The sequence below is a fragment of the Puma concolor genome, chromosome C2, assembly GCF_028749965.1.
Source record: "Puma concolor isolate L17-30 chromosome C2, mPumCon1.1.hap2, whole genome shotgun sequence".
Taxonomy (NCBI): domain Eukaryota; kingdom Metazoa; phylum Chordata; class Mammalia; order Carnivora; family Felidae; genus Puma; species Puma concolor.
Window position 1 is genome coordinate 6,947,304 of NC_141675.1, and position 22,990 is coordinate 6,970,293.

A 22,990-nucleotide genomic window follows, 5' to 3' on the forward strand; every position below is an offset into this window, starting at 1 on the left:
CTGACAACTTGACCTGTCCCCCTAACGGTGCTATAGGATCATTAATCCCTGGGCCGAGACTTGCCTTTTTCGTGGAATCTTCATCAGAATCTGATTCTGGAGGCTGGTCTTTCCCAGAGTCCCTCAAAAAAAAGGACTTTCGTTTCCTATTACCAAATAGCTTTCTCTTCTTTGGGGAAAAAGATGATGCCTCAAGGGAATTAAGTGAACTTCTGTCAATTCCCATGGCAACCAGAGCCTTAGAAAGTGAACAAAAGCAATTAATAAACAGATTATACCTCCCCATAAAACACTGCAAATGACCTGACCTCCGTGAGCGTTCTCTCCTCCCTTCTGGAGGCGTCCACCCACTTAGATTGCTCATCGCCGACTTGGAATAGGCTAGCTTTGTTATTATTTACCAGAGGGACATATCCTGTTTATTTATCCACAGAGACTGCAGCCTCAAAGGCAAGGTTAATGCTTTCATGTCTCTATCGCTAAACCGTAGCACGGCACTCTATACGTGTCTGTGCCTGATGATGCCGGTATTAAACATGGTGGGGCCTCCCTCTGACAAATCTCCGTGGAGGCTGAGAAAGAGAACAAAACATGTTCCTGAAGTCTTCGAATTGGAAAAATGTAAAGACGCCAAGAAACAATGAGAATGGCCTGTAAATATGACGGGAATTTCAAGAAGGGAGAGGTAATCACGGCTATTGTGTCTAGAGCACCATTGTACTTTCCCAAAGCCTCGGCAAGCAAAGGCCCTGAATACAAGCATCTCCGGGTTCCCATAAACAAGCCTGGAGCACAGCCTTAATTTACATATATGTATATTTTATCCTCTAGCCCCGGTTTGGGGTCTGTCCTACAAGGCCCAGGTCTCAGAAGACCGAGGATTTCCTGCTCTCAAGAGCTCTGTGCCTGGACAGCTCAGGAAGAACAGCAGCAGAGCCAGTCTTCAAGGGGCTTAAATTCTCCAAAAAGCATAGTAGAGAAGGCTCTGAGCCCCGGCCTAAGGCTCAAGGCTTCGTGACCTCTGCAGTCCACCCCCTAAGCAGACCCCACTGTCTGACGCTGCGTGTCCCTACCTCCTTTTCCTCCTTCAGCAGCCGCTGGGCTTCCTGGAACATCTTCTCCTTGGCCTCGGTCTCGGCAGCTACGTTTCTGTTCTGCTCCTCGTAAGCCATGGTGACAACAGCCAGGGTTAAGTTAATCAGGTAGAAGGAGCCCAGGAAGATGACCACCACGAAGAAGAAGACTGAGAAAAGCCCTGAGGTACGCAAGGTCTGCAAAGGACACAGCACACGCTTGCGTCTGAAGCCTTGTTCTGCAGGAGGTGACCGTCACCTCAAGGAGACACAGCACAGTGGCAAGCGGCCCGCCCCCAGCACCGGTTGGCTGAGCCGCCCACAGCAGCATCATGGATAGCCTCCCGTTCCTGGGGGGCTCCTGCTGCCCATCAGTGAGGAGAGGCCGGCCCTGAACTCCCATGTGAGTCTCGGAACTTTATGATGACTTTCTCAAGGGTATTTGCATTTTAGAATTGAAAAGGCAGGAGAGAAAGGAATGCTTCCTGAAAACCCCAGCATGGGTAGCAGAACCGCAGGCTGCAGGGAATCTGGAGAGGGGCGGCATTTCTAGGAAAAGGAGGCACTTTTTTTGGCATTTCTAACGGAATATCTGAAGTAGAACCTAACAGTACAACTGCTGAGGACAGAGAGCAGAGGACAATGGCGGGGAGTGGATGGCAAGTTATGAATAAACAACAGAAATGTCAATGAGTGATGGAGGGGGAGGGAGGGAGGGAGGAGAGGGAGAGGAGGGGGAGGGGGAGGGGGAGGGAGGGTAATTGATAACCTGTTGATAAAGCTTCTCCCAGGAATCTTGGGTTATCAGCCGAAACATGGACAGAAAAGACCAGCCAAAGTTGTCAAAATTGGTATAATTATAGTCAGGATTCCTTTTGGTGTGGTTGCACTGAAATTGTTCAGAACAGGCACTAGATGGAAACAAAGGAACAGAGGAGGAATTACATTCCAGGCCAGCTTCGCTCCTGCCTCCCACCCATCCTGGCCAATGCACCTGCTCTTCTGGGGACCACGGCTCCCATTGGAAAGCCCTAGAGCTTTTGTGCGTGACTGTGTCCCAGCTGCCAAGCTTCCCAGCCTGCACCTTACTGTGGGCACTCACTGGCTCTTTTCAACTGGATTGATTAGTAAGTTCATATTAGCAGGTTTTTTCTTTTCATTAAATGGGAGCGTTCTTTGACCGCTCTCTTGAGCCTTGTTTTTTTTCATGGAACAAGATAGCACGGAGGCCTTTCCACACAACCATACAGGGAAATATCTCATTTCTTTTCGTGCCTTACAGCCCGATGATTTATTTAACTGCTGTGCTAATGGTGAAGATTTATGCTTCAGTTGTTAAGTCTTTTTGGTCTCACAAACATTTGGGTTCTACTTTACAAACAGTGGATATCGTGTACATGGGTCTTTGCCCACGTCATCAGAGCACACATCACTAAGTGCATCTATCAGATAATACTAAGGGTACATACTTTCTTCATTTTTGATAAGTACAGCATTTTGATCGAAGGAATACATGCATACAGTTTAAAAGCCATGTGGTACCCAAAGACTTGTAATTAAGACCTTTATCACCACTCTTTAACCACCATTTACATACCCCAAAGTCAACAACTTTCAACTCGTTTATGTCCGTACCTCTAAAGATAATGTTTATGCTGATATCTCTCAATTTTAGTCCTTGATTAAGTTGCTGCTCTGGTAGATGAGGGTTAGCTCCCCAATATCCTATCCCACTCCATCACCACTTACATCCCTCTTTCCAGAAAAGTACCGCGGCCTTGGTTGATGGCTCTCCCGTCAGATCCATTTTTTGTTGGCTCTTGTGTGTTGCTTTTTCCAAGTTGCATTTCCTCATTTTTCTGGAACAAATCTCAAGTGGCTTCTTAAGAAGACTGGGTGATCTTTGCCTATGTGAGTATACTTTTATCCTGCCTTCACAGTTGATGGTTTGGTCAGAAGTAGAATTCTGGTTTGAAAATAATTTTTCCTTAGAAATATGAAGGCATTGTGCAGTGGTTATCCTGTGTCGCTGTTGAGAATTCTGATGTCATTTTGATTTTTGTTCCTTTGTGGGTAACCTTTTTCTCTTTAAGATCTTGACTCCTAAAGGTTCTGAAATGCCACAATAATGCCCTTGGCATGGCCTTTCTTCATTCACAGTGTTGGGCACTTTATGGGACACGGAGGGACAGAGAGACGTGCATCCTCAAGCTCAGGAAAATTCTTTGTATTGTTGCATTGCTAATTTTCTCCCTTTTGTTTTTTCTGTACTCTGTTTCAGAAATTTCTATTTAGTTGAAAGTTGGAATTTCTGGATTGATACTTATTCTCAAATTTTCTGTCTCTGTTGTTGTTACTTTCTGGGGAGTATTTCCTCAACTTAATCTTTAAAAAAAATTTTTTTTAATGTATTTATTTTAGAGAAAGAGAGAGAGCACGCACACACGTGCGCACAAATGGGGGAGGGGCACAAAGATACAGAGGATCTGAATCGGGCTCTGTGCTGACAGCAGAGAACCCAGTGTAGGGCTCGAACTCATAAACCATGGAATCATGACCTGAGCCAAAGTTGGACGCTTAACCGACTAAGCCACCCAGGTGCCCCTCCTCAACTTAATCTTTTAATTCTATTATTGAGTTTTTGTAATCATGTTACAAAAAAAACTTGTGTTCACTGTTCCTTTTTTTATGTTTATATTAAAAATTTTAATATAATAATTAAGTAAATAATAATTTAATAATTAAATAATATTTAAAATTTTTAATGTTATATTTATTTTTGAGACAGAGAGAGACAGAGCATTGACTGGGGGAGGGGCAGAGAGAGAGGGAGACACAGAATCTGAAGCAGGCTCCAGGCTCCGAGCTGTCAGCACAGAGCCCGACGCGGGGCTGAACTCACAAACTGGAAATCATGACCTGAGCCGAAGTCGGACGCTCAACCGACTGAGCCACCCAGACACCCCTGTTCCTTTTTCATAATGAGCTATTTTTGTTTTTATGTATACAATAGCTCTTTTAATTTCACTGAGGACCCTATTTAAGGTTTTAAAAGTCCTTGTTGGTTCTCTCTAAACTGTTGTTTTGTACACAGCTCTTATGGCCTGAATGTTTGGGTCCTCCTGAAATTTGTACCTTGCAGTTGTTATCTTCAGTGGGATACTGTTTGGAGGTGGGGCCTGTGGGTGGTGACTAGAGCAGGAGAGTGGAACCCTCATGATGGGATTCGTACCCTCATAAAAGAGACCCCAGAGAGCTCTCTCACCCCCTTTCTGCCATGCGAGGACACAGCAGAGAAGACTGCCACCTACAATCTGGAAGAGACCCCCACTAGAACCCAACCAAGCTGGTGCCCTCATCTTGAACTACCAGCCTCCAGAGCTGTGAGAAATAAATTCCTGTTGTCGATAAGTCACTCCGTCTACTGTATTTTATTTAAGCTGCCTGAGCTATGACAATGATCATTTTTCCCATTTCTTTATGTCGGCCCCTTTATGCCAAAGGCTTTCTTCAGATACCTGGTAAGCCTGGGCTGTTCAGTCACATTTAATCAAAGGTCCTGACAAATTGACTGGGAGTTTGCTTGGTGGGCAGAATAGGACTCGGTGAGGGGTAGACTTGGCGTTAGGGTGACTCAGAAGGAAGACATCCATTGTGCCCCTTTCTCAGACCTCAGTGAAACGCTACTATTCAATTCACAAATCTTGCTCTTTCTGTCTCCTAAATGCCTTTGGAACTCGTCCATCCATTTCTCATCCTCTCCACCGCACTGCTTCGTGACTCTCACCTGTATCAACGTAGTCTCCTAAGTGGCTGCCTCATCTACTCCATGCATCCATTCTCCATGTAGCAGCCGCAGGGACCTTTATAAACCCCTAACCTGGTCAGGTCTTGTTTCCTTTGTGATCAAAGTAAAAATCCTTGGCACTGACGGGCTACCAGACCCTGCAGAGTTAGTTCCCGTCTCCTGCCCCTCTGCCCAACAAGCTGCTGGGTTTCTTCTTACTCCCCCTGACCACTTACCCTCAGGCGCAAAGCCTTCCCCGTTACTTTTCTACTGAATGGACTTGGTCACACTATCTCCTCACCTGCCAGAACCTCCTACTCATGCTTCAGAACCAGCCGGATGTCTTCAGGGCACGAGGCAGCGAGGAAAGGCTGAAGACCAGGCCTGGGCCCTGGGCAGATGGAGACCTGCCTAGGAAGGTGACCTGAGACCTGCCATCTCCTTGGAAACTACTGTGCTATGATCAATGCAGAAGATCATGTACTAAGAGTTGGTCTATCAAATACCTGGGGCACCTGGGTGGCTCAGTCGGTTGGGCGTCTGACTTCGGTTCAGGTCACAATCTCGTGGTCCATGAGTTCAAGCCCCGATTGGGCTCTGTGCTGACAGCTCAGAGCCTGGAGCCTGTTTCAGATTCTGTGTCTCCCTCTCCCTCTGCCCCTTCCCTGCTCACGCTCTGTCTCTCTGTCTCTGAGAAATGAATAAACCTTAAAAAAAATTTTTTTTTAAAAAAAACAACGCCTGAGCTTTGAGACTATACCTAGACTAGAGAACTAAGACCGGCATACAAGCTTAGAGAGACGAAGACACAATAAAGACCATTTAGAAGCCAAGGCTGCGGTGTCTGTGTGTCCAGGTGGCCCAACCCCCCTTGGATTTTGCCCATAGTAACTGTACCTGCCCTGTGTGGGGTCAAGGAAGCACTGTACGTTACAGTGTTTGTCTCCTCATTAAACGAAAGCACTGTGGATGCAGTGTCCTGCCGAGGATCCTTTCTTTCAGAAAGCTCAATAAACTGTGTATTAGATTAAAGCCTATGGCGTCTTGTGGGCTTGGCTGAGTCTGAACCTGTGACTGCCCCACGTGGTATTGCAGGATGCTTCTCTCATGTTATAGACAGGGTTATATCCCCTGTTATTTCTCTCAGTATCTACACATCTCTCTTAAAACACTCATACTTTCAAAGAGTCAAACACATTTTCTCTCGTTCCTGCGAGAGGCCAGCTTCAAGAGGAATATGCTCCCTGGTTTGCACTTGGACTCTTTGGGCTTAGCACAGAGCTTGGCATGCTGCTGGCCTTTGATACTTATCTGTTACTGGGGCGCAAATTTAGCCTATTTTGTGAGAAGGATTTGCGTATTATCTTAATTTGAAATATGCTCATTAGGGGAGCCTGGGTGGCTTGGTCGGTTGGGCGTCCGACTTCGGCTCAGGTCATGATCTCAGGGCCTGTGAGTTCGAGCCCCGCATCGGGCTCTGTGCTGACTGCTCAGAGCCTGCAGCCTGTTTCAGATTCGGTGTCTCCCTCTCTCTCTGCCCCTCTCCTGTTCATGCTCTGTCTCTCTCTGTCTCAAAAATAAATAAACGTTGAAATATGCTCATTAAATCACCCTGAATTGAATTTCTCACCACAAGAGAGCACTGAGACCCCGGAAGAAAGAAGGGTATCCCCAAAGGGCCAGAGGGCTACGAGTGGCCTGTGAACACACATAAAACCGTGTATGAAATTAGAGGCTTTGGTGATCAACACGTGAGCACCTGAGAAAGACGTTCAGCCTTGCATCAGGACCATGCCATTGAACAGAAAATAAGGATTCCATGAGGCTCTCAGTCATAACATTCTTCCTAACCTTTGAAAGTCCTGAATACTCACTCCATAAAGTCAAAATACTACATTCTCAGTAGGTTTATTCAGCTACTAATTCAACCTAACTTTGGGGAGGAAGGGAAGCTGCTGTAAACACTTGGAAATAATTATTATATTATTTTTTTTAATTATGTTACATTATTTATTATTTTTAAGCTATATGAAATTAATTGAATTATATTAAATTCATGTTTAAATGAATATATCAATTACAGTAAGTTTATTGTTTTATTATTAATTTTAAAAATAATTTATTTTATTTTTATTAATTACAGTGGTGAGTTGTTAATAACTTAATAATGCATGTCGAAACTTGTGCAGATGCGTGCAATAATCGGGACTGTTTGTCAACTGCCATCACTGCCTCCACGAGTCATTAGATGAGGACCGTTTGCAACATCACCCCAAAAGGTCCACAAGTGATCTGCTTGGGAGAAAACAGGAGAGTGTGAACCTCTTACCTTTCACCCATCCAGCTGCCACATATTCTGAATTCAGTGGAATCTTTCTTTTCAAAGCAATGGTCTGAAAAGGAAAGAATCATAAATTCAGATTTAAAAGCAAAACCTGAAAGGAAAGACAACAGCCAATGTGCCAGGTTTGCTTGAAAGCAATGGTTTGGAATCCTCTAAAATGATCAAAGTGGGCAGCCAGAGAAGAAGCAGACAGTAAGCCCTCAGGAAGGAGCAAGAGAAAAGGAGGGAAAGGAAGAAGGAAGAAGGACGAGGAGGAAGCAGGGACACCACCATGACCCCCTGGCTTCTCAGTGCATAAAACTGAACCAGAGACCAGGCCCTGGGGGAAGCTGGACACAGACTCAACCCACGAGAAGTTAAATAAACCAAGACAACATGGAAACGGGGTAGCCATGTGAGATCCAGGACATGTGGAATTGCTGGACGGTTGACCTCAGTGTGGAGAGGGTGCAGCAGAAAAAGAAGTGATATCGGGGCTCCTGGGTGGCTTAGTCGGTTGAGTGTCTGACTTTGGCTCAGCTCTTGGTCTCATGGTTTGTGAGTTCAAGCCCCACAGTGGTCTCTGTGCAGACAGCTCAGAGCCTGGAGCCTGCTTCAGATTCTGTGTCTCCTCTCTCTACCCTCCCCTGCTCACGCTCAGTCTCTCTCTCTCTCTCTCTCCCTCCCTCCCTCCCTCTCCCTCTCTCTCTCTCTCTCTCTCTCTTTCTTAAATTAAAAAAAAATAAAGCAAAACATGACACAGGGTGGACAGATCCACAGGGGAAGGGATGGGAGCTGACACCACTTGTATGGATATGGCTTCAGGCTTTGCCTTCTCCATGGAAACCCAAAGAATGAGGCAGTTCTCTAAGAAGCGCATCTGCCCATGTGAGACCCCTGGAAGGATGAAATCATCCTTCCTGCTAAGACTCTGGAACGTAGATCTGTAGATAGCATGAATGGTGAGAATAAAAGTTAACCATGCACGGACCAAGGTGTGGAAGGTAGAATATTTACCGTCAAGGTTATCCATATCTTTACAGTCCTTCCTGACACATCTCTGGTTCAGATTTTCCTTAAAGAGCTGCTGACCTACCAGGGCGAAGATGCTGAGGCAAAAGAGAGTCAGGATCATCACGTCAACAAGCTTCTTCACAGAGCGCAGCAAGGCCCCAACGATGACCTTCAGACCTGGGGAGGAAAAGGACCAGGGTGGGAAGAAGCCCCCACTCACGTCTACAGCAGACACAGGCAAAGGGCATGGAGCGAATGTCCAAGGCCTCGGGTGTCACCTGACTGCCGGCTGGGACTGTAAACTAGCCTGGCCCGGGATTCTGCTGCCACGGGTTCTGGTTCTAACTCTGCCAGAGCAGTTACGTGCCGTTGGGTGGACGCCGGTCTAGGGCTCAGCCTCTTCCTCCCGCCCTGTGTCTGTGACGGGGTTGCTCCGCAGGGCAAGTTAGAAGACCGAACAGAAGCATCCCATATAGGCAACTTGATTACAGTTGTGCAGACAACGCACAGCTGGGGCTCACGTGCGGCATTAAGGCCACAGTGAGGCCACCCTAGAGAAGGACACGGAGCTGTATTTAACATGCAGTGGTCACTGCCAACCACAAGCTCTGCAAGGTGCCATGAGACCTCGCTAAATCAGGGGGCAGGGAGCTAGAAGGAGGAGCTCTTTCTGGACTCAGATAATGAGAATGTTCTAGGGAGAGGGGAACTCAGATTACTACTTCTAATAGGGGTTTTTTGAATTCCAGAAATATTTACTAAACACCTACTGTGTCCATGGCACTCTATAGGCTGCCAAGTTACAAAATAAGGACACCATGTTTGGTACGACGGCAAATGTTTAAAATCAGCTTTCTGGGGAGGGGAGAGGGGGTGTATGTGCAGGGAAATTCCCATCTGTAGCATTTACAGCCTTCCTTGTTTGCAGAATTGTGTAGCAGATCCCTCTTCTCCCTCCGTACAGCCCTCCCATCCAGCTGGTTTCAGGCTACACGGCACGACGTCCCTGGATGCGGAGCTGGAAAAGGAGGTGCACGTTCTCCTGCTGCGGAGCCAGAACAAGTCAGCCCCAGCACATGACTGAGCCAGGGGCCCCGCTGTCCGCACAGGTGGGGAGATAAATAACCAGACAGGACTTACAGTGTGTGGGATGGCACCAAGTGACAGAGTTTCCAGTGATCAGTGTAAACCACGACGGGTAGACTTGAGAACAGAAAGTGCCACCTGACAGGAGGCCAAAGCGGCAGCAAATGACTTTCCCACAAAGTGCAGTGCCGCATAAGGAGGAGGCTTCCGGCCAAGCTGGGACATTCACTGTGTCCCCAGCGGCACCAAGCAAGTGGACGCTTCAACCTTACCTAAGCCCGACTCGCATCTATAACAACATGTTTGAGTCTTCTCCAAAGCAAGAAGATTTGGCTGGAAGACGGCTGGGACACCTGAATAATTTTTACAAAGTTCCTTAAAGGATCATACCTCACGCCCCTACTTCCAGAAAGTATCCAGGGATCTCATGTGTTTCATGGGTCAAAACAGAGACTATGGTCACCCGTTTAGAGAGGAAGAAGGAAACTGTACAGCTGCTAAGTGACTGCCTGATGTATATTTTACCCATAGGAAATACAAGGCACTGAGCCCCTCACTTAACTTGGGAAACCAAGGCCGACCTTGCAAAAGAGGAAGAAAAGAAGGAGGGAGGCAAATCCTACATAAAGTGTCCTTGACTGCCAGTTTACCATTACGCGGCTGTTTTTCTGAGGTTTCAAAAAATAACCAACCCACTGCCTCTTTTTGAAAGGATCCAAATTGCCTAGCGTTTTGGTGGGGGAGCTAAGCATTGATAGAAGAGACTAGAAGGGAAGGGAAGAAGAAGCGGCAAGGGAAGGACTGCAGAGAGGGAAAATTTTTAGTGAAGAGGGTTTACAGTTAATGATGACGCCATCTGGCCAGTCACTCGGGCCAAGAACCTTGACTCACTCCTCCACACCACCTGATCCTAGAGCACAACCGTCTCTCCTCTTGGATTATGACAGTGGCCTCTTGTGCCTCTGTTTGAGTTCTCTGAGAAGCAGACACTCTGGAATGAGAACTGCATGGGATGTGTTGGGTGACATGCCCGTGAAGAAAAAGGGGAAGAGAGTACAGCTGGCAGGGAGAGCCTCGGGCTGTGACACAGCGCTGACAGCTGGGAAAGCAGAGTGGGAAGGAAGCAGGAGTGGACAAGAAGAGAGCCACTGTGAGAGAGTCGCAACCTGGCTGCTGAGGAGCCCCCGAACTAACGTCTCCCACTAGAGGGGGCCCATGTCCTTCAGCAATGGGTCTGCACTAGGCCCCCTGATATGCAGGGAAAGCATGATCTTGGCGTGGACACGGATGCAGTGGTGAATCCAGAGACATGGCAGCTGGGATCATTATTCAGCTATGCTGCCCGCAGCAGATCTGAGTGACACATTTCCGTGGCGACCACCATGTCTCCTATCTGATTTCCCTGCTTCTGCCTTTCCTTCCCTTCGCTCTATTCTCCATGCAACAGCCAGAGCAGTCCATTTAAAACCTGTCAGATTAGACGAATGGATAAATAAGACGTGGTAAATGTAAATACACACACACACACACACACACACACACACACACACACACACACATATACAATGGAATATTACTCAGCCATAAAAAAGAACAAGAGTGTGCCATTTGCAACAACACGGATAGACCCAGAGGGTACTACGCTCAGTGAAATAAGTCAGATGGAGAGAGGCAAAGACCACATGATTTCACTGACATGTGGAATCTCAAAAACAAAATAAATGAACAAACAAAACAAAATAGAAACTCATAGATACAGAGAATCGACTGGTGGTTGCCAGAGAGGGGGAAGAAGGAGGGTGGGCAGAAGAAAGGAAGTGGGAGGTACAGGCTTCCAGTTTTGTAATGAGTAATCCGTGCAGAAGAAAGGCACAAAATAGGGAATAGAGGAGCCCCCGGGTGGCTGAGTTGGTTGAGCATCCAGCTTTTGATTTTCGCTCAGGTCATGGCCTCACGGTTCGTAAGATCGAGCCCCGCGTTAGGCTCTGCCCTGACAGTGGGGAGTCTGCTTGGGATTCTCTCTCTCTCTCTCTCTCTCTCTCTCTCTCTGCCCCTCCCCTGCTTGCACTCTCTCTCCCTCTCAAAATAAATAGACATTTAAAGAAAAGAATAAGGAATATAGTCAATGGTATTGTAAGAGTGTTGTATGGCGACAGACCGTAGCTACGCTTGCGGTGAGCACAGCATAGTTTATAGAGCTGTTGAATCACTATATTGTGCACCTGAAACGAACGTATCATGGTGTGTTGGCCAACTTCCATAAAAACAAAACAAAACAAAAGCCTTGTCAGGTCAGGTGACTCCTCTGCCCAAAGTCTCCCATTTATCTCACAGCAAAGCCCAAGTCCTCCGAGTGCTTACATACCTCCCCGCCTTCACTAGGGTGGTCCACCTCCACCACCTGGCCCCTCACTCTGTCTGCTCGGCGCATCTGTATCCTTTCTATTCCTCAGTCTCAGCACTCCTAGCTCTTGCCTGTGCTCAGGACACTCCTTCCCATACAACCCGCTTGTGGGACTCTCTCTCGCTGCCTTCAAATCCACTCCCGTACGCCCTCCCCAATGACACCTATCCTGATCACTTTATTGAAAATCGCATCCTGTTTCCCTGAACCCACGGCTTCCAGTAGCCCTCCTGTTGTTTACTTTTCCTTTTTATTTTTCCATGGCACATAGCACTTTCTAACAGGGCAGGTAATTACCTATTTATTATAGTTATTGCTCAGTGTCTGTCTCCCTATTCCCACTCAGAATGTAGACTCCCTGAGGGCAGGGACCTCTGTGTGTTCACTCACTGATATACCCCAAGTAGTTAGCACAGTGTCTAGACATATGAGGTGCTCAAAGACACATTTGTTGAATGATCAAATAAATGAAGAAAGCAGAATTTGTTTGGTTTTGGTTTATATGTCATCTTGAGAAACGTTTAACATACAAGAACATTCCTCCCACTAAAAGGCAATGCTGAAAGTCAGACTGACTTACCTGAAACCACCGAAATTGCTTTCAAAGCTCTGAACACCCGAAAGGTACGTAGGGACGACAGACTGATGCCACTGGCCCTGATACTTGGTGAGTATGATACAAACCTAGAAGACAAAGCACAGGGAAAGCCTGGGCCTACTCAGTCCTGCAGCTGCACTGTGTATCTCCACGCAGGCCACAAATAAACGTGGCCTCAGCTCTCTGTCCACCAAGGTGAAATCTGGGGCCTCACCTTCTTGGCCCCACCTTCATCTCGGGGTCTGTAGTATCATTCTCCATAGCTGTGGGCCACAGATTGCACGGGAGGCTGTTCTCAGCTAATTTTTATATTTGGACATAGAGTAAGATCCCTTGGAATAGCCCATGCAGTTGTGGCTACAGCTATCGATAAGAGAAATCAATCAAAACATGTATTGACTGACTACCGGGTTCCAGGCCCAGTGCATTTACGTAAGGTCTCACTACGTGGCCAAGCCCAGAAGGAACCCAGGCAATCTGACTCTTGAGCTCTCACCACTGCACTATGCCACCTTTCAATAGCCAAGATCACCCAACCGTGGAATTTCAAATGTAAAACTTGGGAATTAATAGCATCTACCTCAAAGGGCTTTTGCAGATAGTAAACAGGAAAGCATAAGCAAAGTGCTTACGACGATGGCTGGCACAAATTAAGTAATGTTAGGTTACTATTATTGTGCCAGTGATGGGCCATTGCTTTTCTTGTTCTTCATTTTGGCGACCCTGTGTCATCATTCAGATGCCAAACTGATGCCCTTTCCTCCGGGAAGAACTTCAATCCTCGCCTCATGTCATATACAATATACACACAATAATTAACTCAAAAGGGGCCATGGACTTAAACATAAAGGCCAAATCTAGAAAACTTCTAGAGGGAAATGAGGAAAACTCCTTGAGAGCTTGCAGTAGCCAAAGATTTTCCAGATTCCGTGGTTCCTCCTACACATTCTGACAGCCTGATACATGCCCAGCTCCTGTCCCAGCACTCACCCTACCAGATTGCAATGGTTGTTAATTTTCCCTCTTCCCATCTGGACTGTGAGCTTCAAGAGGGTGAGAACCATGTCTGTTTGTTTTGTTTTGTTTTCATTATCACAACCCTTGTATCTTGCACAGAACTTGGCCCATCATAGGCCACTGTTTGGGGAGTGAATGGCTGGAGGAAGGAGAGCATGAATGTGGCCTAGAAATGGATTCACGTGTGGAGGCCTCTGGCCAATTGGCTGCATGATGCTGTTCAGGGCCAACCCACGCTGCACTCAGAGCTCTAGGCATTATTAGGACATGCTTAGCTACTCACATGGACCCACAGAGACCCCTGGTGGAAGCCAAGGAGCTTCTTTCCCACCCCAAGTCTCCTCAATAAACATCTTTGACATTCTTACGCTGTTGCAATGACAATGGAGTCCAGCCAGTTCCATGGATCTCGAAGAAAAGAAAACTCATCCAGAACAAAACCTCTTGCCAATATTTTTATCAAAGCTTCAAAAATATAAATCCCAGTGAAGACATACCTGCAAAGTAAATCATTCAGAACAAGAAGGAATATGGTAAGTGATGTGAAAAGCAGAGAGGCCATCTGTCTTATCTGGCCTTTATGTGGTTTTTTTACATTTCAGTGCGACGTTTAGCATTCTGATTTTCAGTAAACCCGAGTTCAGAGTGGCAAGCATCGTAAGCAAGTTCTAGTAGTCAGAATTTCTAAGCAACAGGCCCACAGATAAAGTTGTAAGCTGCTGTTCAGTGCTTGGTTCCATGGCCACATTCTTGAGAGTTGTTTTAGCAACCTGGGGCCTTGGGACGGGGGTTGTCACTGCTATTTTGTCATCACTATTCTAGAATTGTCACTTTGATGTACAGAAGGGGATGATGGCAAAGAAACAAGGAGAATAAACGAAAAGATTAAAAGCTGGATCTTTCCATAGCCCATGTTCATGCATCAGAAGACTTAATACGGTTAAGATGTTTGTACCACTCAAAGTGATCTACAGATTCAGTACAATCTCTATCAAAATCCCAATGACATTCTTTGCAAACATAAAAACATCCATCCTGGAATTCATATTTTGGGACCCCAAATTTCAAGGGACCTTGAAAAGCCAAAATGATCTTGAAAAACTTGGAGGTCTCAGATTTTCTTATATCAAAACCTATCACAAAGCTAAACTAATCAAAACAGTGTGGTGCCTGTATAAACACAGACATATAGAACACTGGAATAGAACAGAGAGCCCAGAAATAAGCCTTAACATATATGGTCATATGATTTTCCACAAAGATGCCAAGACTATTCCATGGAAAAAAGACAGCCTTTCAGCAAATAACGCTGGGAAAGCTCAGTACCCACATGCAAAAAAATGAAGTTGGACCCCTACCTTACGCCATGTATAAAAATTAACTCAAAATATCTAAATATCTAAGTGCAAGGGCAGAAACTATAAAACTTCAAGAAGAAAATATTTGTAAATCATATTACTGATGAGAGGTTAATGTCTAGAAGACACAAAGAACTCCCACAACTTAACAACCAAAAAAATCACACCATACACAAAAACAAACTTAAAATGTCTTAAAGATTTAAAGGCAAGAACCAAACCATAAAATTCCTAGATAAAAACTTGGGCGGTAAGCTTTCTGACACTGGTCTCAGGAATATTTTTTTGGTTCTGTCTCCCCAGACAAGGATAACAAAAGCAAAAATAAACAAACGGAGCTACATCAAAGTAAAAAGCTTTTGCACAGCCAAGGAAACATCAACAAAATGAAAAGGTAACCTACTAGGGGTGCCTGGGTGGCTCAGAGTAAACGAAAAGGTTCCAAGCTGGATCTTTCCATAGCCCATGTTCGTGGATCAGAAGACTTAATACGGTTAAGATGTTTGTACCACTCAAAGTGATCTACAGATTCAGTACAATCTCTATCAAAATCCCAATGACATTCTTCGACTCAATGACAACTTCAGCTCAGGTCATGATCTCGCAGTTCACGAGTTTGAGCCCCTCACGCCCGTGTTTGGCTCTGTGCTGACAGCTCAGAGCCTGGAGCCTGCTTGGGATTCTGCATCTCCCTTTCTCTGCTCCACCCCACTTGTGCTCTATCTGTCTGTCTGTGTCTCTCTCTCTCTTTCTCTCAGAAATAAACATTAAAAAAAATTGAAAAGACAACCTACTAAATGGGAGAAGATTTGCAAATGATATATCACATGGGGGTTAACATCCAAAATATATTTAAAAAAAAAAAAACTCCTACAACTCAATATCAAGTGAACAAATAATCTGATTAAAAATGGGCAGAAGACCTGAATAGACACACAGATTGCCAACAGGAATATGGAAAGACATTCAACGTCACTAATCATGAAGAAAATGCAAATCGGGACCACAGTGAGATATTACCTCACACCTGTCGCAGTGAATATTATCAAAAAGCCAAGAAACAAGTGCTGGCAGGGATGCAGCAAAGGGAACCCTTGTGCACTGTTAATGGGAATGGAAATTGGTGCAGCCACTGTGGAAAACAATATGGAGGTTCCTTCAAAAATTAAAAATGGAAGTACCATATGATCCAGCAATTCCACTTCTGAGTGTTTATCCAAGGAAAGTGAAAACACGAATTTGAAAAGGTACACATACTGCCATGTTCATTGTAACATTACTTACAATAGCCAACTTATGGAAGGAATCTAAGTATCCATCAATGGATAAATGGGTAAAGAAAATGTGGTGTATGTACACAATGGAATATTATTCCACCCTAAAAAAGAATGAAATCTTGCCCTTCATGAAAACAAAGATAGACTAGAGGGTATCATGCTAAGTAAAATTAGACACAGAAAGACAGATACTGTATGATTTCACTTCTATGTAGAAACTAGAGAGCGAAACAAAACAAAACAGACTTCTAGACACGGAGAGCAAACTGATGGTTGCCAGAGGGGAGGGGGTTGGGAGATGGATGAAATAGGTGAAGGGGATTAAGAAGTACAATCTTTCAGTTATAAAATAAATAAGACATGAGGATGTAATGTACACCGTGGGGACTACAGTCAATAACACTGTAAAACTTTGTATGGTGACTAGACTTATGGTGATCATTCCATAATGTATATAAACTTTGAATCACTATACACCTGAAACTAATACAGTATTGATGTCATTACATTTCCATAAGAAGATTTTAATTAAAAAACTAAATTTAAAAAGAAACAGCACAAATCAAGTAACCTAATTTAAAAATGGCTAAATGACTTGAATTAGACGTTTCTCCAAAGATGACATCCAGATGGCCAACCAAGCACACGACAAGATGCTCAATACCACTAATCATCAGGGAAATGCACACCAAAACCACAGTGAAATATCACCTCATACCCATTAGGATGGCTGCTTTCAAAAAAAAAAGCCTCAGAACATAACAAGTGTTGGTAAGGATGCAGAAAAACAGAAACTCTCGTGCAGTACTGTAAAATGAGGCAAACAGCCATGGAGAACACTACGAAGGCTCTTCAAAAGAATTAAAAATAGAATTACCATGTGATCCAGCAATCCCACTTGTGGGCATGCACACAGAAGAACTGAAGCAAGATTTCAAAGAAATAATTGTACATGCACGTTCACAGCAGCATTATTCACGATAGCCGAGAGTTGGAAACAACCCTTAATGTCCACTGATGGATAAACAGATCAATGGGGTACATACCAAAAAATATTATTCAGCCTTAAAAAGGAAGGAAACCCTGACCCAGGCTACAACGTGGATGAACCTTGAAGTCATTCTGCTAAGGGAAATAAACCAGGTGCAAAAAGATAAATACTGTATTATTCCACGTAAGTGAGGTGCCTAGAGCAGTCAAATACATAGCAACCAAAGGTAGAATGGCGGTTGCCAGGGACTGGAGGGGAGTTAGTGTTTAATAGGCACAGAGTTTCAGTTTTGCAAAATGAAAAGAGTTCTGGAGCCGGATGGTGATAATTGGTTGCACAACTATGTGACTGTACTTAATACCACTCAAAAGTGGTTAACAGGGGCGCCTGGGTGGCGCAGTCGGTTAAGCGTCCGACTTCAGCCGGGTCACGATCTTGCGGTCCGTGAGTTCGAGCCCCGCATCAGGCTCTGGGCTGATGGCTCAGAGCCTGGAGCCTGTTTCCGATTCTGTGTCTCCCTCTCTCTCTGCTCCTCCCCCGTTCATGCTCTGTCTCTCTCTGTCCCCAAAATAAATAAACGTTGAAAAAAAAATTAAAAAAAAAAAAAAGTGGTTAACATGGTACATTTTATGTAATGTGTATTTTACCACAATTAAAACAGTCTGTCAAAAATGCTGGGTCTGTCCGTGTGCACGTGGGCACACGCACACAAACGGGTTCCACTTTGGGGACAGAAACAATCAATTCAAACAATCTGTTGGTTCACAGTAAAAGAAATGGACCTTTTCTGGTAGAACATCCAACCACTGTCAGCCCACAAAGCTAAAGAGCTAAGATCTTGGAAACTTGAAAAATCCAAAGTAGCCAAATCCAAGGGCAGAAATGGTTATGAGCTGCTCTCTGCTTCAGCCTTTTTTTCGAAGCTGATCACCTTTTAGGTGACAAAAGAACACAGCAGATTAATTCATGTCTGCCCTGAAATACTGTTTTAAAAAACCAGGCATAATTTATAAAGTTAAGGGTATTTTGGGAAAAGCTGTAATTGCAGATTTGTGGGATTTTGCAAATCGCCATCTAGGTCTCAGGCAAATGAGACAGCAGCCCTTGACTGCCATTTCTACCTAACCACCTGGTCTCCCACCTCCCACTCCCAGCCGAAGCCTGGCCAATAGAGGGACAGGCAGACCAACCATGATATCTGATATGGAGTACAGCCATGCCCACCACAAGGAACAGGGCTTGGGAGCTGGGTGACAGAGAGATCCCAACCCACCAGGCAAATGAGGCCCTCTGGAGCATGTCACTGTCAGTTCAAGCATGGTTAGGGTATCCAATCAGGGCCATGGGTGGTGTCCAGGTAGGTTAAGAGAACACCATCGCCTGATCCTAGGGCACTTTGGCATTCATTCTCTGAGAGCTATAGACCTGGAATCAATTTCCCATTTAAAAGTTTTCTAACCAAAGGACACTGACAAAATTAGAGAAACTCTCCCCCCATGGGCCTAATAACTCAGTCACATGCCTTCTTTTGTAAAAACATTTTCAACCTCCTCCTCCCACCCTCACTTTTATGCATCCATTGTCAGTACAAATGCCACCAGGAGACAGCAGCAGCTTCCCTACAGCCTAGACAAGGGTTTTTTCATATCTTTGCCTTATGGGTCTTTTAGTAGTGAAAATGACCTTTGAGCAGATTAGCATCCAATTGGGCCACTGCTTTCCATTAATAGGAAAAAGAAGACTCATTGCATCTCACTAGAAGAGCCGAGCAGGCTCAGCTACACTTTGACTACAAAGGCTTCCAGAGACACTGCAGTAAATAATGAGCAACTCCTCCACTCTCAATTAGCTCCTCACATGGAATAGCCAACTATCTAAAGGGGAGACCATTTTCCCCAGTGATATTGCCCAGGATCACTTCTATTCTCAGCAGTATCCATGCCCCTTGCTTCAAGGCATAGCCCCAAACTCACTGTCCTTAACTAGACCCAAGTCCCACTTAACGACAGAGAAGGAGCAATCACTAAAAAGTAATGCAAAGAAGTAAGTCTAAAAGAAAAACAGTAGAGATTTAAAATGAAATACTAAATATACCTGATTAACAAAAAAGAAGGTAGGAATGGAAGAACAATAGAAGAGGAAAGGAACAAAAAACAGATGAGAGCAACAGAAAACCAAGAGAAAAACAGCAGACCTGAATTTAAGCATATTCATAATTACATTAAATGCAAATGAAATAAATATACCATCAAAAGGCAGAGATTAGAAAATAGACTGCATAAAAAACAAAAACCAACTATGTGCTCTTTACAAGAGATACACTATAAATACAAAAACACGAAAGGGTTGAGAGTAAAAGGATGGAAAAAGATATACCATGCAAACAATGAGCCTAAGAAAACTGGAGTAGCTGTATTAACCTCAGACAAAACAAATACTAAAAGGAATATTACTAAAGATAAAGAAGGGCATTTCATGCTGATAAAAGAATGCATACATCAGAAAGATATAATAACCATAAATCTGTATGTGCCTAATAATAGTGCTGCAAAAATATATAAAGCAAAATTTGCCAAAAATGAAGGGATAACAGACAAACTCACAATCATAGATGGAGATTTCAAGCCTCTCCTCAGTAATTCATAGAAGTACTAATTGAAATGGCAAAAGGATAAAATATATAAATGCCACTATCAACCACCTTAACCTAATAGGACTATTTACAGACAATCATATCAAACTGCAGAATCCACATTTTTTCATGTACACCTGAAACATTCCCCATAGAGCCATAAAATAAGTTTCTCCTAATTTCTTTTTTTTTTTTTTTCAACGTTTTTATTTATTTTTGGGACAGAGAGAGACAGAGCATGAACGGGGGACGGGCAGAGAGAGAGGGAGACACAGAATCGGAAACAGGCTCCAGGCTCTGAGCCATCAGCCCAGAGCCCGACGCGGGGCTCGAACTCACGGACCGCGAGATCGTGACCTGGCTGAAGTCGGACGCTTAACCGACTGCGCCACCCAGGCGCCCCAAGTTTCTCCTAATTTCAAAAGATTGAAAACTTACAGAGTATATTATTTCCACAGAATTAAATTGGAAATCATTAACAATAAGGCAACTAGAAAAATATAAAATATTTGGAAAAAAACACACTTCTAAATAACACATGGGACACAGAAGTAATCATAAGAAGTAGGGAATGTTTACCCAAAAGGTAATAAAAACACAACATATCAAAATATGTGGGATGAAGCTTTCTTTAGCAGTGCGTAGTGGAAATTTATAGCTTTATACAATTGTACAAGAAAAGAAGAATGGTCTAAAACCAACTATTTAAGTTTCTACCTTAAGAAGCTAGAAATAGAAGAGCAAATTAAGGATGAAATTAATAAAGACTTTGAAGCCTTCATATATTGCAGGAATGTAAAACAGTCCAGCCACTTTGGAGAAGTTTGGCCATTTCTTACAAAGTTACTCACTCATATACTTCACATATGTCACAGCAATTCCACTCCTACGTATTTATCCAAGGGAAATGCAAACATATATCTACAAAAAGACTTTTACTTACCTACTTAATTAATTCAATTTTTAGAGAGAGAAAAAGAAAGAGCATGAGCTGGGTAGAGGGCAGAGGAAGAGACAGCATCTTAAGCAGGTTCCTCACCCATCACAGAGCCCAACATGGGGCTCTGTCTCACGACCCTGGGATCATGACCTGACCCCAAATCAAGAGTCAGATGCTCAACCGACTGAGTCACCCAGGTGATCCCCATAAACAGACTTTTATACAGAAATGTTCTTAGCAGCTTTATTCATAATGGCCAAAAACTAGAAACAACCCACATGTCCATCAACAGGTGAATGGGAAAACAAATTGTGATATGCTCATACAAAGGAATACAACTCAACACCAAGGAGGGGAAAAGCTAGTGATACAAACAACAGCATGGGTGCATCTCAAAACATGCTAAGTGGAAGAAGCCAGATAGGAAAGTATGGTATCATATACATTATATGAGCCCATTTATATTAAATTCTAGAAAAGGCAATACTGGTCTAGAGCGACAGAAGGCAGATCAGTATTTGTCTGGGGTTGCGAGTGGGGGTCAAGGGATTGACTGCCAAGTGGAAATTTTAGAGTGTCTGGAATGTTCTGTACGTTCTGTATGTTGACTGTGATGGTTTCTATCACACAGTTAAATATGGGATAAAAATATGTGAATAAAGTAAGTGATTTCTTATTATTCTCTCAATTATTCAATATATTCCTGAAAGACTAAAGCAGCAAATATGTTAAATTAGAAAAACTAGGACAACATTCTCTTTGATAAGAGAATACTTATCAAAATATAGAACTTTCTAAGTTGAAAAATTAACTTGCATTACTGAGTAGCCAACTAAAACTTACGAAAAGTTAATATTTTAATTATAGGAAGAACTCACTCAAACTCACCAGGGAAAAAGCAAAAATGATACATGGGAAATGGAAATATTGTTAACTCTATAAATTAACAACTATCCCAAACCTTTTGGAAAACATTTTGTCCCCATATGTTTTTCAAGCATTGAAATGTACTTTTGATCTAGTAAACCCATTTCTAAGACTCTACCCTAAGAAAAGTAATCATTTTTGAAAAGTAGCTTTATGCAAAAAAGATGCTTATTGCAGTGATATTTATAGGAGTAAGATACTAGAACAGTTAAGTAAATTATGGTTTATTCACCTGATAGAATGTTATATTACCATAAAAGCAGATTCCTATAAAGCCTCTATAAACACAAAGAAAACCTCTTAAAAGCTAGACATAAAAGTTGTAAGTGTGCTGCTTATTATTTTTGAGGTCTTTAAAAATAATTGTTGGGGCGCCTGGGTGGCGCAGTCGGTTAAGCGTCCGACGTCAGCCAGGTCACGATCTCGCGGTCCGGGAGTTCGAGCCCCGCGTCAGGCTCTGGGCTGATGGCTCGGAGCCTGGAGCCTGTTTCCGATTCTGTGTCTCCCTCTCTCTCTGCCCCTCCCCCATTCATGCTCTGTCTCTCTGTGTCCCAAAAATAAATTAAAAAACGTTGAAAAAAAAATGAAAAATAATTGTTAAAAATATGTGTACCAAACTAAAATGGACCCTTCCGACATTTGCACTGGGAAGCTGGGATTAAGGGTGACTTTGTCTTTCTCTGTATAGCTGAACTCTGACCTAATCACAGGTCGTTTAGGCGTATTTGTTCCAAACCTTAGGTTGGATGAGCACAGGACAAACACTTACTCGGCATTGTCGGTATATATGTTGCTGTTGTCCTTCCCACAGGCGGTGGCCATGAACACGCAGTTGATGATGACGGTGCAGATGATGAACATGCTAAACAATGTAACCGCTGTCTGTTAAGGCAGGTACACTTCAGGGTGGCCCGGGTCATCCGTCACAGTGGAGGCTGCGGGCATACCTCCAGGCCCCATTGGCTGCAGGTGCAACCTGTCTGCGGACGGTGCGTGTTGGCGGGCGACCGCCCACACCTGTCCCCTCCCCTGAAGAACTGTCCTCAGCCAAAAGGCATCCCCTTCACCTGGAGGGCTACAACTCCCTCCCTCAGGTCTGACTGACTGAGACGTAGAGAAAAGCTGGCCCTCGTTTCCAGGTGGGCTTCCTCTGTGACGTAATCGGTGCTCTAGGGCTCCTGGTGGACTCCAGCTGATATGGGCTCAGCTGAGACCCCATCCTTGTTTGCTCCTCTTTCTCTCCATCCTGCTTCCCTCTTTCCTTCTCCAGAGGGCAACTCCTCTACTAAGTCATCATTTAGTATTAAATAATTAAATAATAAAGATGGGGGCGGGGGGCGCCTGGGTGGCTCAGTCGGTTGGGCGTCCGACTTCGGCTCCGGTCATGATCTCGCGGCTCGTGGGTTCGAGCCCCACGTCGGGCTCTGTGCTGACAGCTCAGGGCCTGGAGCCTGCTTTGGATTCTGGGTCTCCCCTTCTCTCTGCCCCTCCCCTGCTCATGCTCTGTCTCTCTCTGTCTCTCAATAATAAATAAACGTTAAAAAAATTTTAAAATAATAATAA

At 44.3% G+C, this 22,990-nt stretch overlaps 1 protein-coding gene across 1 annotated transcript in view; it reads right to left on the reverse strand.

Moving 5' to 3' along the window:
* Positions 1-22,990, reverse strand: part of SCN11A (sodium voltage-gated channel alpha subunit 11) — a 95,478-nt gene that overhangs the window by 58,753 nt on the left and 13,735 nt on the right. Inside the window, exons 4-11 of the mRNA XM_086720478.1 lie at positions 22,197-22,298; positions 13,671-13,799; positions 12,268-12,371; positions 8,201-8,374; positions 7,190-7,253; positions 1,843-1,984; positions 1,074-1,271; positions 65-238 (exon numbers count right to left, since the gene is read on the reverse strand). Of these exons, the coding sequence (XP_086576604.1) occupies positions 65-238; positions 1,074-1,271; positions 1,843-1,984; positions 7,190-7,253; positions 8,201-8,374; positions 12,268-12,371; positions 13,671-13,799; positions 22,197-22,298 (1,087 nt within the window). The remainder of the gene's footprint in view (positions 1-64; positions 239-1,073; positions 1,272-1,842; positions 1,985-7,189; positions 7,254-8,200; positions 8,375-12,267; positions 12,372-13,670; positions 13,800-22,196; positions 22,299-22,990) is intronic.